Here is a 15,709-nt window from a genome sequence, read left to right as displayed (position 1 = left end):
ATATGGCTGCTCATCTGTTGGTTACCGCAGACCCTATGCCTATCATTAATGTCTCACCTTCTCTTATGGTGTGTGTTATCACAGAGGAGGAGCTAAATGGGAGAGAAGAACAGAACAATGACACTTACCCAGCTGAAGGTGGTTAAGACATCGCTGGGCTTTTCAGATGAAGAAAAAACCTTGGTTGGGTGTCGGAACAAGTGTAGGAGACAGGGTCAAGGGCAGAGGCTCCAGAAAGCCAGGGAGCCTGAAAGAGCAGGGAGAGGGTGGAACCTTGCAAGGTGGCTGGTGCCCTTGCAAAGCTGGGAACATGGGAGCAACTCCGCAAGGCAGGTCTGGAGGGCTCAGCAATGGCCACATCAGACAGGTCTCACATACCAGGTTACAGAGGATGGACGGTTTCCTGAAGGCTCCGAGCAGACCCTTTCTTTCCTTTCTGGAGGAATGTGGAAGATGGACCAAGGGAGGGATGGCAATAAAGGACCTGGGGGTGGTGTGCAGGAAAGCAGATGGGTCTGAGACTATCGGAGAAAGACAGGTGCGCATACGTGCTTGCTGGGTGGGGGCAGAGGGAGAGGAGGTGAAATGATGGGTGTGGATTCTCATTTGGGCCACCGGAGCATTTCTCATTTATCAGGTTCAGATTCTATACATCAAAGTCCCTCATATTGCTGCCTGAAACTCTCCCAGCAGGAGAGTTGGCTCACTGGGGTTGTGCCCTCTGCTGAGTCGCGTGCAAGGTCAGCTCTCAGGAAAGTCACCGGTCTACAGCATTCTGCGGAATAGGATCAGGATGAGACCCAGAGAGGAGTGGGAGGGAGAATCCTGGGAATTCAAATGGAGGAGAAGGTGCTGATTCAGAAGTAAGTAGGCCAATGGAGAGGTTCTCAGAGCTCTGGATCATTTTTAAAAAATGAGGAGGAAGTAGCAATTTACATTCCAACAACTAAAAGAGGGTGTGAAGATGAGCCCTCCCCGCACCCCCCCCCCAAAAAAGCCCCACACCATTTAAGATGGCCTTCACATAATAAAATAAATTGTCCTGGAGTGGAGTGGTCCTCCTAAGGAAAGAACAAGATAATGTCAGAAGAGAGGACGCCAGTGATCAATGAATACCTTTTCGCTAGGATCTACTCAGCTCTGATTTTTCTCATTTTGCCTTTTTGAAAATGGCTTTCAGAGACTGCTGGGGCAGAAGGCAAAGAGTCAGAACACCTGGTTCCTGGCAAGCACTGCTCTACTCCGTTGGTTAGCATGACTCAGCCTGGAAGTGACTCTGACCCCCGATGAGTCAAGTACCCATCCTCTGTGTCCCTCAGACCTCGGACTTCTCTACAAAGCATGTATCCAGCTAGCTACTTATCTACCTGCAGGAGATTCCGTGAGTGCAAGATCACACCTTTCTTGTGAAATATTCATTGCTGGAACTCCAGCACCTAGCACTGCACCTGCCCGTGTGTGTGTACACATGCGCATGCACGTGCGCGTGCGCACACACACACGCACACACACTCTGGAAGGAATAGTCACCTCCCTAAGATCTTTTCTGGGGGTTCTATAACCTCTGCTTTGATAGCCCCATATTCTCGGAGTTAACTTCTTTTCAGAAAACCAAGAAGCATGAACAACACTGTGATAAGCAAGGAGAAATAAGAAAGTACGACAGTGTGTTCAGAAGTATCAGAACAGTAACGTGACCATCCCACGTCAAACGACTGTTTTCACAATACAAAGTGTGCCATTCCCGAGCCCACAAGTGAGCTCTTCTCGTCACCTCCCTTTCTTCTTAGAGGATCAAAACCACAATTGATAAATAATAGAACTGACCACATTCGGCAGAATACACACCGCTCACCAGCAGCCCTGTGGTTTGTCATCCACTTGAAGTACAACTGAACAGAGCCAAGTCACCCCTTTTCCTAAGTTGCAGCAGCTACCACGTCCTGGGTACAGGCGACACTTCAGCAGACTGTGTAGTTTGGCTCTAATTCTGAGCCCCGTAAGCCATAGAACTTATGTGACGACTGACTGACTAATATTGTGTTTGGGAAGGACAGAGCAAGAATTACAACATCGTCACTGATGTGTGTCCATAGGGCAATTTCTAGATTTTAGCCTGAACTGTGGCCTCATACAAATTGCCTGACTCTAGGCAAATAGCAGAATCATGTACAGACACAACTATATGGTCACTACAGTAGGTGGAGATCTCTCTGGACGACCTGAACAAGTCTAATAACATCCCCAAATTTGGGTCCATACCGGGGTTAAAAACTGAGAGCTCTCGAAGGGTCATGTGACGATCGAAGAGTTTAAGTATGGGGAAATAATGCTGAAGAGCGATGAGGTTGTCTGTCAGGCTATCAAAAGTAGAATGAAATTCAATTGGATTTTGGGAAAGAGGATGCCACTCTCAGGGTTTAAGGGAAAATAAAATGGCAGACACACAGACTGCCCAAGACAGGGTGCCACCATCAGGCGGTCACAGAGATCTGAGAGTCAGGAGTCAGACTCTTTCCAGTTGTCAGAGTAGAATTGTTCCTTCATGGTTACGCTGAACACATTGGACTCAATTGGTCAGAGGGGCTGGCAAATACTTTGAAGGCAGGGGGATGGTCTCTTATATCCCTGGATGTCCCCAGTGTCAACACACAACCTTCCCAGTATCAAGCTCCCTCCATCTGTATTCCAGCTGCAGTCCCCAAAGGCCTGTAAACTGCATTACAGCATCTGACCTGAAAATGTATGAACAGTAACAGCTCTTAGAAGTATCCTATGCAAATCCTCCCATTTTACGGATGAAGAATTTAAAATAAAAGAAGTGACTTTAACCATGCTGGCTACGAAGTTACTGGAAATAGCTAGTCACTTCCTTCCTCATGTTTTGCCAAGCCACAGGGCAAACTATGTTTTTCTACCATGAATCCTCCTGGGAAAGAGCTGTCTCCCTCTCATGTCTCTCTACCACCCTCTGTAAGAGCCTGAGATTGTCCATGCTTGTGTGGAGGTCTGGTCACCCACCGTTGCCCTCTGTGGCCACACAAATAGTTTGGGAGTCAGGATTCAAGCTCACGGTTGGGGGCTGTGCTGTTTGTCTGAACTCGAAAAAGGCTGGCATCACAAACGTCGGACATCTGAAATGGAGACCCTAATCTCTTCTCCCTCTGCCCTAAACCACCAGATCACCCGCTAACTGAGAAGACGGAAAAGAGAAAGAAAGAAAGGCACAGAGAGAGGGAGACATGAAGTCACAGCTCCGAAAACAAAACAAAACAAAGAAACTAGGGAGATGGGAGCCTGTTGGACTAAGGCAAACAAACCTGGGAGCAAAATGCACTGTCGTTCACACATGAGTTTTGTGCTTCCAGAAAGTGAGAGCGGGGGTGCCAAAGTCCCCTCACAGGAGATGGAGAACTGGGCAGCGGGGAGTCTGCAGGTACAAGCTGAGCCACAGACAATTTAGGGGAATGTGTTTCCCTAAAGCAAAACATCCCGGTGTCTGCCCATTCCACCCTCCCTCAAGGCCCCACTGCTTTGTTTCCCACCCTGGACGGGCGTCTGGCCGAGCTGAGGCTGTCATGAGTGGTCAGTGTCACCAGTGGATGGTGAAAGAAACAGGAGAGTGCTGATGAGGCCAGACTGGGGTGGAAAAACCCCAACTGCCTCCCTCTGGGGCCGAGAGGGCACCAAGCGCTCCCATCCATCCGTCCATCCGGAGAGCTGGAAATGGAAATGCACCTCCAGGAAAAAGGGTGAGACAGGGAGCACCTGAAAATCTCACCTACAAACTCTGAGACAGAGATCCTGCTGTGGTCAGAGTCACAGGCATGAGCAGGCGTCTTGTGCTGCCTCTTACATGGCCCGGTGGGGTTCCGAGTGCCCCTGGGGTGCCCACCGGGCTTCCAGCTCCTTCCCGAGGATATGTGAGAGCTACACAGCCAGCCCCATCCTGGGATCCCAGACACGCCTTGGCTTTATGCTGGGGAGCCTAAACTCACAGCAATGTGCTGCTTGGGGCAATGAGTATGGTCTCATTTAGCATGCGCAGGGCTTCTGGAGTAAGGACAATCTTTTTAAAATGGAACCTGCAGGAGCCAAAATGAAAGGGCCTTTGGTAGAAGAGCAGGACTAGCTTGTCTACAACCCCGGCCGCAGCCCGAAGGTTCCAGGGAGGGGGCTCAGGATCCAGAGGGGGCTGGGAATTAGGGAATATGTGTGTAAGAGGTCAGAAGATTTCCCAGCGATGGAAAATCCCCAACCACCACTGTTATTTTGAGTGCTCACTCAATGGCGGGCGCTGGGGTAAAGGGCTGACCCCTGCATCATTTCACCGAATCCTCTGAGCCCCTCAACGCAGTAGCTGCAGTACCTTCATCCCTGACTTTATGGAAGAAGCACCTGAGCCTCTGATAAAGTTAGAGACTTGCTCAAGGTCATGGAAATGTTTAAATGGCTTGATTTCAAGTACACTTGGTCTCCAAAACTCACATTCTTAGGTTTTTTTGCGAGACTATCACTATCCTCCATAGCTTCTCACGGGTCCCTGTTTTGAGCTCCTGAACATCGCATGGAGAAAGCACGAAGAGCTCTCTTTGCTCTATTCCCCCCTCTATCTTGCTCTCAAAGACCAAAGTCACCTGCGCAGTCACAGGTGGGACCTGTGAGTAGAGGTGGACTTTGTTGAGATGAAAAGCATGAAGGTAATCCAGACGGAAGCAGAGTAAATGGGACCCCGCCACGCGTGGCCTGGAGAGAGGTATTTCTGCGTCCACACGCAAGCGGGCGCATAGGCTGGGGACGGTCAAAAAATCTAGGACCCTCCATCGAACCGGCTCATCACCCCTGGTGACCAATGCCAACACCGCCTGGGATCGTTGCAGGCGGAAATATGTCCTCGAACACAGTTCGGCATTTGGGTCATTTCAAAAATAAACTGGTGTGCGCGAGCTCAATGGGTTGGATATGTTATACGGTCTTTATTTAAAAATACCAATTCTGTGGCCAGTCCTAAAAAAACAAAAAAGTCAGTATTTTAAGAATGAAAGTAATCTGTGTAAATGCCCTCAGTGTGTGTCCTGCTATTCTAGCCAGGCCTTTTTTTTTTTTTTTTTTTTTTTGAGCCTGCAGAAAGTCAGTCTCCAGAAAACAATGCTGATTGAGAGGGGTCCCTGTGTGTACCTGAGAAGGGAGGGGACTCTGCACCTACTATGTGCCACACACTATGACCAGTGGCTTGACACAGATGACTTCGGCTAAACTGCACGACGCACGGTGGGAGAGCTGTCCTCGCCCAATTCTTACAGAAGAGAAACCAGCAACTCTTATTGAGAAATGAGCCAAGGTCAGACAGCTAACGAAGAGTGGAACCAGGATACGGACCCTGGTCAGTCTCCAACACATATCACTTTTCCACTATACCAGGCCTGACTCCGGTTATTGCTTTAATGAATATTAGTCACATTAAATAAACTCTGATATTCTGATTATAAAATTCCAAGCAATTTCTCTTACACGATTACTGGAAAAGAATGAACAAAGTTACTGAACAAATAACAAAGCCCTCTTTCATCTGTGTGCTCGTTAACTCTTCCCAGAACTCTTGCTGGGATAGTATTTTATGTGACCCTCAAGGCAATCACGTGATTCAGCCGGTCAGATACTATTATGATTCCCTTTCCATAGATGTGGAAATGGGGGTTCCAGGAGATTACGAGACTGGCCCGTGGCTGCACAGCTAAGATGTGGCTGAGCTGGAGCTATCATTGATTCCTCCTGAATCCTCCCTCCATTCTGTGTTAGTCTGACTCTCAGGGCTGCACAGCCAGAAAAAAACAAACCTTGGCATTCGACCCCGCTTAGGCCCAAGTAGACTTACCTTCTTCTGGAACCCTCCCCTCACCTTCCCACCTCAATCTCTTTGTTCTTTTCTGTCATTACAGAGCCTGTGAAATCTGGTGGTCTGTTTGTGTACCTCCTTCTCCCAGAAAACCTCTTCTAACTTCCTCACACCACAGGGATCCTGCCTTTTCCTCAGAGCTCACGTAAGCCTGATTGTCTGTGTGGTTCACTGGGAAATTAATCAACTGCCTTCTCACCACCTCTTGAATGACTGTAACAAAATGTCATTAAACCACAGAATATAAGCACCTTCAGGAAAGAGATCACACATCGGATCCCCAGGGCATTTACCACAGTCTCCTGAGCACGAAAGTGTCTTAGCAAAATATGGACAATGGGGAAGAACGTGACCATCCTTGACAGAACGTTTCCAAGTTGCAAATCCCAAGCTTCTAAGAGACCACGGTGATGGGAGGATGGTAGAAAGGCCTTGAAATTAGGAGATGAGATCCTGGGTCTTGCCCTCGGCTTGGCCTCACTCTTGCTGGGAGGCCTGGGTCAGTGCTGGCCCCTCTTGGGAGCTCGGCCTCCTGATCTATAGCAAGAGAAGGCCAGACCCTGCCACCGCTCCTTTCAGCTCAGAAAGTCCCTGACTCCATGCAACTTTTCCCGATTTGGGAAGAACTCGGGAGAAGGAAGTGTATGTTTCACGAGATCATCCCAAAAAAGAAGAGACCCCAACATGTAAAGGCAAGCCATTTAATGGTCTCTGACAAAGAGTCGGGGAGGCCACTGAGGACAGCTGTAGTGCCAGCAGAGGGGTCGAGGAGCCTGCCTAAGGCTTACTGCAGTCCTGTCCAAAGACTTCCAGCAATGTCAACATGGGTCCAAAAAAAATAACATGGCCCCCGGGGAATGCCCTTGTTCCATTAAAAATAATAATAAAGGGAAGACAAAGAAAATGTTTTCCTATGAGCCAACAGTGTACAAGGGAAGTCTTTTTCTAACTTCCAACTGCATATAAGTACATATTCACAGATAAAGGTCAAGTTCACCCAACCGTGCCATAGCTTGCAGTTTGGAGGATCCAAACGGAAGCTTGGTGGGTTTGTTGCAATGTTCTCTCGCAATGGGGTGCATGCAGCCCAAAGTGTCAAAAGCCCCCTGAGTTCCTGATGCCAGGGGTTTCCCTTAATATCCAGGTTTTCCCTTTTATCTATAAAAAGGCATGTGAAGTGCATTCTTACTTGTTAGTAGACATCTCTAATGGCTGCAGATGAAATTCTGCCTACCTGGCTCATCTCCACCACTTGTAAAGAACAGCCAAGTTCATTGGAATGTTTTTTGTTGTTGTTTTTGTTGTTGTTGTTTTCTAAATGGCCAGTCTGATAGAAAAACGTTTACTGCTCACACAGATGGTTCCTCCTGGCTGACACGGGGGAGTCTTTTTTCACACCCGTGATCACAATGCCATGCTTTCTTGTCTGTCTTTTCCACTAGATGGTGAGCTCCAAAAGGCAGGGGCTGGGCCGGCACAGAGCGGGCATTCAACAAACATTTACTGGGAGAGGAAAAGAAGAAAGAAAGGGACGGAAATAAAGGAAGGGAACGCGAAGGAGGGGAGGGGAGGGGGAAGAGAAGGGAGGAAAAGGCAGAAGGAAATGAAGAAAGGGAGAGAAGGAGGAAGGAAGGATTTAGCTTGATATTAGTTTGCCAGGAGATAAAGCAGACCCTCCCCTGCTTACGTCTGGGTCCCGGCCATACTGAAGACTCATTCTCCAAGCGCTTCCTCCCCTCCTGTCCCCTTGCTACTCTCGTACCCTCTGCATGGGCTGTCTTTCTCCGTGTTCTGCACATGCTGTTTGCCCATCCACATCCACCATCCATCCCTCTCCACCCTGCTCTGTGCCCTTGGGAGGCTGGTCTCATTGGGGTGCATCTGTGGGTTCCTTTGTCCTGTGGCTTCTAGAAGAAGACAGGGAAGCAGGAGGGAATGACAATGGAGCATTTACTCTCCAGGCTCCCTTCTGGCCTGGGGGCTACAGGAGGTTGGCCACCCCTCTTTAGGGAGAGTCACCGCTGCTGCCCAGGGGTCCTCTGCACACCGTCACTCTCTAGGTTCCCGAACCACTCTCTCTTCTTGCCCCTCCAGACCAAGGATACAAATGGCTCTCCACTGTTGCTGACTCTGGCTTTGGCGATTGTCAAGGTCTGCCTACCCTGTTGTAGATAGCTTCTCCTTCCAATGTATCCCTCCTTCAACTCTCCTTCACTGGTCTGTTTGAATGTATCACCTGTTTTCTGCCAGGACCTGGCCTATACAGCCTGCATCTCTACCTCTGAAAGTGTTGCCCATCTCCAGCTGCCCTCAAAGCATGCCTCCGCCAGCCAATGCACCTTGTCCTCCCTGTCCAAACAGATCTCTGCCTTCCAGAGCTCTGTCCCACTGCATGTCATGGATCAGAGTTTCTTTTGGGTGAATATGGTTCCCCCACCAAAATGAAAGCTCCTCAATGGTGAGGAGTGCCTCCCACTCCTTCTGGCATCCCCAGTGAAGAGCAGAGGGCCAGGCAGGGATGCACAGACCCAAGAAATGTCTGTTTGCAAATGTTACTGTGTGGTTCCATTAACATGACTGGAGGAAGATAGCAGCAAAAAGTCAGGCTGTGCTGGGCTCAACCCCAAGCCCATCAAGGCTACTCTCTATAGCATTGCCATGATCCTCACTGAGCATGCTTCAGGTGACGGGGTGCTCACTCACCCGCAGAGAGGAGCTCCCCTAGAAGCATCACTCTGAGGGGGGATGACATCAGCTGTTACTCAGCTCTGAGCTGCTGCCTATAATTACAACACTCTGGTTCCAGCCAGGGCTAAGAAACCATATAGAGGAATTCTGCTCCCTTTCCTACAGGACAGGCCTTTGGAGACTTGAGGTGTGTATACCGTCGCCCTCTAGTCTTGGCCCCAGGAGAATTTGCTCATCCTGCCAAACATCTTCACGTGGTTATGATATAAGCTCCTGCCTCTCACTGTCCAGTCCCCCCCCTTTTTTGGGGGGGCTTCCTCCACTGGTTGCTGTTATTCTTGACCCTTAAGAAGGAAAACTGGCTGCCAAGAGAGCTCTGATGGTTCCACAGGGGTTCATGGAAGCCCAAGACCATCATCAGCTTCCCTTCCAAACTCGCTCATTCAGGCACTCCATAATCCCAAGCTCTAGGGGATAATCGGGAAGAGTGAGAATAGAACATGAAGGGGCAGGGATGTGGGACTGTCCAGAATGTCAGGGCAATCCTGGACGGTTGTGTCACCGCAGATGACCAGGAGTCAGAAATCCAGAGCAACCGTATCTCCAGTGTGACGACTAATGGACAGTGTGAGCTCTGGTCTCTCTTTCCCTCCATAGGGGAGAAGGGGCTTGGACCAATGATCTCTGAGGATGTTTCTAGGTCCAACATTTGACCTAGGATTAGGTGCGCTCCTAGAGTCCAAACATGTTAAAAGATACACTTCTCTGGGGCACCTGGGTGGCTCAGTGGGTTAAGGCCTCTGCCTTCAGCTCAGGTCATGGTCCCAGGGTCCTGGGATCAAGCCCCGCATCGGGCTCTCTGCTCGGCGGAGAGCCTGCTTCCTCCTCTCTCTCTCTCTCTCTCTCTCTGCCTGCCTCTCTGCCTACTTGTGATCTCTGTCAAATAAATAAATAAAATCTTTAAAAAAAAGTTTAAAAGATACACTTCTCTGACAGAATTCACCGATCTGCCCAGCTCCATTACTAGGAATCTTATTATACTCAAGGGAATCACTATGTAAATGGTCAGAACAGCCAATTTTAATCAGTGCCACTCGAGGGGGGCAGGGCACGGACTGCTATGGCGCGGTGCATAAAGGAATGGAGAAACTTTTCAAGAACACTGACGGTGACACTGCGGTGGTATTTCATTTTATATGGATTCATTTTTGCTGTATATTTCAAAGGTACTGGTTTGCAATATACAGGGGAAAAATAAAACCACCAACCAAAACTGGTGCCTTACCATAGACTGAGAAGTATTCAATAGTTTTATTATCTTTACCCATTAAGAGAGAAAAAGAGAGAGGAGGGGAGAGAAGGAGGGAGGGAGGGAGAGAGAGAGGACCCTGATGAGAATGAAGTTCAGTTCTTTATTAAAAATCACCTAGATAACGTCAATCAAATTTTCACTGCTTCTACTAAAGGTGCCTGCCTCCCTCCCTCCTTTCTCTCTGTCTTCCTCCCTCCTTCCCTCCCTCCCTTTTCTTAAAGTCACAAAGCAAATATTTCTCTGCAAACGTCCCCGGGTTCCTCTCTGCACACAGGAAAGCCAAAACAGCCTGGACACCATCATCACCAGCCCCGTCAGGAGATGACACGTTGCTTGATGGGGCTCACCCAGGGCTCACGACCTTCCCAGCCCTGGCGTGAGTGGTCACAGAGCTGGCACACAGCTGCTCCCGGACATTCTGGGCAGGCAGTCCCGTGACTTAGAAAAGAGGAGGCCGTTGGAGGCTGCCAACTCTGTCTGCTGATGGTGAGGTATCTGGGATGGGGCCCCACGGCCCCTCCATACCAGGACAGCGCCGGCTGCCCTCGGTCCTGACCCAATCAACTCAGCAGTTTTCCCCCAAGGCCTTGTGAAGCCGCCCTGCCTACCAACCCTGCCCTTCAACGCTTACTGCTTCTCAGACTTAAAAATCCTTCCCTTCAGTGGGAGCTTTAGAGTCAACAGATCTGGACGGGAGTCCGAGCTCTCCATTTATTAGTTGAGCGACCTTGGCTAAATCCCTACGTCAATCTGGATCCTGAATTTCTTGCGGCACAATAGGGCTAAGGGTACCCACCCTCCTGGTGCTGAAGAAGCAATTGTTGTAGGAATGGATGGATGAATGAATGAACGAATGAACAAATGAATGAAAGCAGGAATGAAGGAACAAATGAATGTGGAAATGGGCGAATGACTTGCAGCTATACGTGGTACTTTGCCCTCCTCCGTGACCACTCTGCCTGAGCACGCGGGTACGTCCTGGAGTCCCGCTCTGTAGAGCACATGCTGCCTTAATCTCAGAGACTTGCATTTGTGACTTAGCTGAATGGCTCTCCTGACCCATGACCTTGGCGGAGTCATTGCCTCCACTCAGCTCCTCTAGCTCCCTGTCAGTCAAATGCAAATACTAACCCCCGTCTTGCCTTCCTTACCAAATTCTGTCAAAGCCCAAATGAGAGCAGAGATGAAAGTGCATTGTGACCTGGAAGGAACCAGCCACACAGCAAGGCTTCTTCCCACTTGGGACGCTCGTGTCTCTGAACAAGGTGGGAGTCCAGGGCCCGCCTGGTGCCAGCAGGCTGAGCTGACGTGCTTTCTGGCTCGCTGCCAGGCACGACGTTCTCCTGCCTGCATCGCCATTCCTTTGCACATAGGTATTTTGTCTGTGCATGGGAGGCCCTTGCTTTTTTGAGAGAGACATAAAGAGAAGAGTCAGCAGAAAACCTGCAGAGGTCAGCAAATGTGCTCGAGCTATCAGCAAGTCCAGGGTCCTGTGCGCTGGACAGAATGGAAAAGTCCAGCGTGAATCTGGGAGATCAGGAAAGTGGATGCTGACTGTCTCTCTGGCTTGGAACTAGTTCCTCTGAGTCCCCTATTGAATACAGATCACCCCGGGTTCACCTCTGGGCTTTTCCTTGGGGGTGCTGTTTAGAGTTGACAGTGCAAGCAGAGGCCAAGGGAAGACTTGAACAGAAGCATCCCCTTTCTGCCCTCTTCTCCGCAGTGGATGACATGTCCCTCTGCCCGGAGTGCCCTCCTCTCTCCCCCAACCCAATCTTGGATGTCCAAACCAGATCGGAGCTTTTCTGGAGATATTCGAGCGCCAGGTCAGTTTTTTTCTCTTTGATCTCCCTTGGCACTCCCTAAACACAGCACACAGCACCTTCCTGACACAAGTAAGCACAAATATGCTTACTGAGACCTCATGGCCCGCCAGCCATGAGCAGGGAGACCATGCGTTACACGCCCCCTCTCCATTCCCAGAGCAGCTTCACAAAGCAGGTGCTGTTATCACTCCATTTTACAGAGGAAGGCATGGCTTCTAAGAGGTCACAGAGCAAGAAAACAGTGTGGATGAGACCCGAACCCAGGCTGTGCGACCCAGCTGACCCTGGATTTACCAGCACAGTGCAACAGAACGAACACTCGGCCGGGAAGCGTGTTCCATAATGCTCTGTCCAGCACGGTAGCCACTAGAGCCCACGAGGCTGCTGAGTCCGTGAAATGTAGTTCATGGGACTCAGGCCAGATTTTAAATTTATTTAATCTCAACTAATTTAAACAGTCACAGTGGACTAGGGGACACACTGTACCCCACTCTACCATGTGCGTTATGACAGTTACCCATACGTGGCTCACATTACCCAGTTTTGACTCTGAGCCCTTTAAGAAGACGGGGTTGTCTTCTCCCTTAGCCCACAGCGGGGGCTCAGCAAATACTGTTTTGGTGGGCTATCTTCGTGTATCGCCCCCATAAGAGATGCGTAAGAGGTTGGCCTCAGTCACCAAGCTACCGAGCAAACCAGAAAATCTGCAAAGTTCTGGAACCCCTAGGGCTCTCAGGCGTCTTGCCTATGCAATGTTGGGGGGACAGAGTCAGCTCACAGCTGGGCATCGCCTGCCTGGCAGGTCTTACCTGTGTGGAGAGTCGGGATCAAAGCAAGTCTTGGTGACATCCGTGATTTCGGGGTCGCAGCACTCTCCGCCATCAAAGTTGAACCGTTCGTAATTACAGTCCATGTCGCACACCCCGTTGTGCTGCTTCTTCACGAAGGCAGGGTGGCGCAGGTGGCGGCAGTCTCCGCCGTCGTGGCCGGTCAGCGTGTGGTTGCACTCGAGATCGCAGCTCTCGTCCCCGATCTTGCTGATGTCACAGTTGGCCAGGACGAGGCGGTGGCGCAGGGAGGAGTTGCTCACCTCGAGCACCTCCAGATCCCAGGAGATGTTGTAGTGTCTGAAGGCCTCGGCCAGCTGCCGGTGCTGGAAGTCGATCTGCTGGCGGCTCACCGTGGGGTTCTCATGGTTGTCGTCATGGAGGTTGACCACACGGTAGCGCACCACCTTGGGCCGGCGGAACCGCGGGAGCTGGTTGTAGCTGGCAATGACCTCCGTGTTGTCACACAACGTCTGCCCACACAAGGGAGGCTCCAGACTCGTGTCCAGCAGGAAGCCGTGGGCACCGCTGAGTTCTACTTTGGGGATGTTGCCATCCTTCATGGGGGACCAGGTGTGCTTCACATTGTCCCAGTTCTCCTGGAGGAGGAGCTGAGGTAGAGGCGCGTGGAGGCCATGGGTTTCCATGTCGAGCAGTACCTCCCGCTGAGTCCGGGCCACCTTCCACAGACTGAAGCGCTCGATGTAGCCCCGGTAGTTGTGATTCAGAGCGCTGCCCCCCAACATGAGCACTTTACACTTCTGGGTCAACGGGCTGAAGATGCCGCCCACCTGCTCCCCCGAGGTGGCCACCTGGGCACCATTCACGTAGAGTTTCATCAGCCGCCCGTCGTAGGTGGCGGCTAGGTGTACCCACTGGCCTGGGAGGTAGCTGCGGTGGGCATTGATGGTGGTCACTTGCCGGGCTCGGTCTGTCTTCAGGGAGAAAAAGTAGCGTGGGTCTCTATTGCCTTGGTCACTGACGGTGTGAATTCCCACGACCCATCCTCGGTCACGCGAGGTATAAGAACATTTGTCATACAGCCCTATGTGGCCCGGAGAGAGAAAGAGGAGGCATCAGTAAAGGATGGAAGAGGGAACTCAGTTACTTCTCTCTGTTAAACTAGTGTGAGGATGTGCTAGACCAGCAGTTCTCAATCTATGCCCTGCAGGGTCCTCCAGTCCTTAATGAAACCTCTGGGACCAGACTTAGGACAAGATAAGGGCTAGAGGAACAGGAGGAGCTGGTTTTGGTGGGGGGTTCTCCCCACTATGTTAGCCCAAGTGGTTTCACTTTCATTGGTTCTGAACATGGAACATACAAGAAAGATTTTTGTTTGTCGAATGGGTACTTGGGCTAAAGAAAATACCAACAATAATAACAATGGAAATCTGAACACCTTTGATTTTGCAAGACTCTTGGATGGGGAAGGGGATATTATAATAAAGAGGGTACTTTAGGGGTGCCTGGATGCCTCGGGGGGTTAAGCCGCTGCCTTCAGCTCAGGTCATGATCGCAGGGTCCCGGGATGGAGTCCCGCATTAGGCTCTCCGCTCGGTGGGGAGTCTGCTTCCCCTCTCTCTGTCTGCCTCTCTGCCTACTTGTGATCTCTTTCTCTATCAAATAAATAGATTTTGAAAATGTTTCTTGAAAAAGAAGGTATTTTAGGGGCGCTTGGGTGGCTCAGTTGGTTAAACATCCGACTTGTGATTTCGGCTCAGATCGTGATCTTACGTGTGGTAAGACTGAGCCCCGCGTCAGGCTTTGTGCTCAGCAGGGAGTCTGCTTGGGATCCTGTCTCTGCCCTTCTCCCAACTCATGCACATGCTTACTCTCTCTCAAATACATAAATCAATCTCAAAAAAAAAAATTAAAAAACAACCAAGAGGGCATTTTAAGTGTGGGATGATATAGGAGGCAAGAGGAGAATGGGGTGGGGGTTAATAATGAGTAGAAGATGCTCATTGAGAAGGAGCACCCCTATTATGGTTGCCAAAACCTTGGGTGCACATCACCACTGGCCGTCATGAAATGGCCAGTGGTGGTGAACTGTTAGCAAAGTTGGCCCAGAGAAGCGAGAGTCAAGGGCCACAAAGCTAATGCTTCTACCTTCTAACAGGAGGCTGTCCTGGCTAGCCCTGAAATCCAGCCCCAGAGAAAGGCAGACATGCTTACTGTCTGAGCTGGAAAGATTTTTAAAGATCACTGCTTCCAACTTCTTCACTTGACAGGTGAGGGATCTCAGACCCAGAAAATGAAAGGCATTTGTCAGGTTACAGAAAGTCAATGACAAGTTTCTGAGACCCAACTCAGCTTGCTTTTCTCCGACACTAATGTTAGTGTTTGCAAAAGAATGAAATGAAAGGCATCCTCTTAACATTAAAGATGTGGGGGACTCCTTCATTACTTAAAATCGTCCAAGCCTCTGTATTGTACAAAGGTCTGTGTGTGAATTCATTTAATCCACATAACACCCTTACGGCGATGATGTTAACAGACACGAGATTCTCAAGAAAGCAAAGAAGTGGATGGGTTAGAGGTCAACTGGCTGGTCAGTGGCTCCTCCATCCATCAGACCCTGGCATTCACCACCCTGTGCACTAACTCTGTGGGTGCTTCCTTCTCCCCCACCAAAGCCACCAGGGATCTAGAACACTCCCAACTGCTTGGGGGGGGCACAAATTGGGTGTTCAGGAAGGTCCCATGGCTGACGTCTCTAGACTTACTCTGGGAACCCCAGGAAGTCACTTAGCAGATTCTCTCTGGATCAAATTATCTTTATAATCACCAACCCTCATTCCTCAGCTTTTCTGGAATACACCCAGTGTCCTTGGCACAGACGGGCTGTTGGATGGGGAAGAGGACTTTCTAATTAACAGTGTATTTTAAGTGTGGGATGATGTACGAGGCCAGGTGGGAGGAGAGAGAGAAGGAGATGAGAATGAATACAAGATGCTCATTTAGGAGGACAGTCCCTACTCTGAGCTGGAGACCTGTTGCGGTCACCATAACTTTGAGCGTGCATCTGCCATTAGCGTTCATCAACGAGCATGGAGAGCTTCCAGCAAAATCAATGGAGGAGGCCCACAGGGTCTCTGTTCCTTTGTACTAGGGCCTCAGAACTTGTGTAAATCTCTGTTGGCATCTGATGCAGAGGGCA

The 15,709-nt window shown here is 50.1% G+C and overlaps 1 protein-coding gene across 1 annotated transcript in view; it reads right to left on the bottom strand.

The window, feature by feature from the left end:
- PAPPA (pappalysin 1) overlaps positions 1–15,709 on the bottom strand; it is a gene marked incomplete at both ends in the record, with an annotated part of 234,337 nt that overhangs the window by 188,805 nt on the left and 29,823 nt on the right. Inside the window, one exon of the mRNA XM_080820674.1 lies at positions 12,532–13,594. Within this exon, the coding sequence (XP_080676800.1) occupies positions 12,532–13,594 (1,063 nt within the window). The remainder of the gene's footprint in view (positions 1–12,531; positions 13,595–15,709) is intronic.

Source organism: Martes martes (genome assembly GCF_963455335.1).
Source record: "Martes martes genome assembly, chromosome: 12".
Taxonomy (NCBI): Eukaryota; Metazoa; Chordata; class Mammalia; order Carnivora; family Mustelidae; genus Martes; species Martes martes.
The sequence above is the reverse complement of the archived record's forward strand: the minus strand, read 5'-3'. Positions and strand labels throughout refer to the sequence as shown.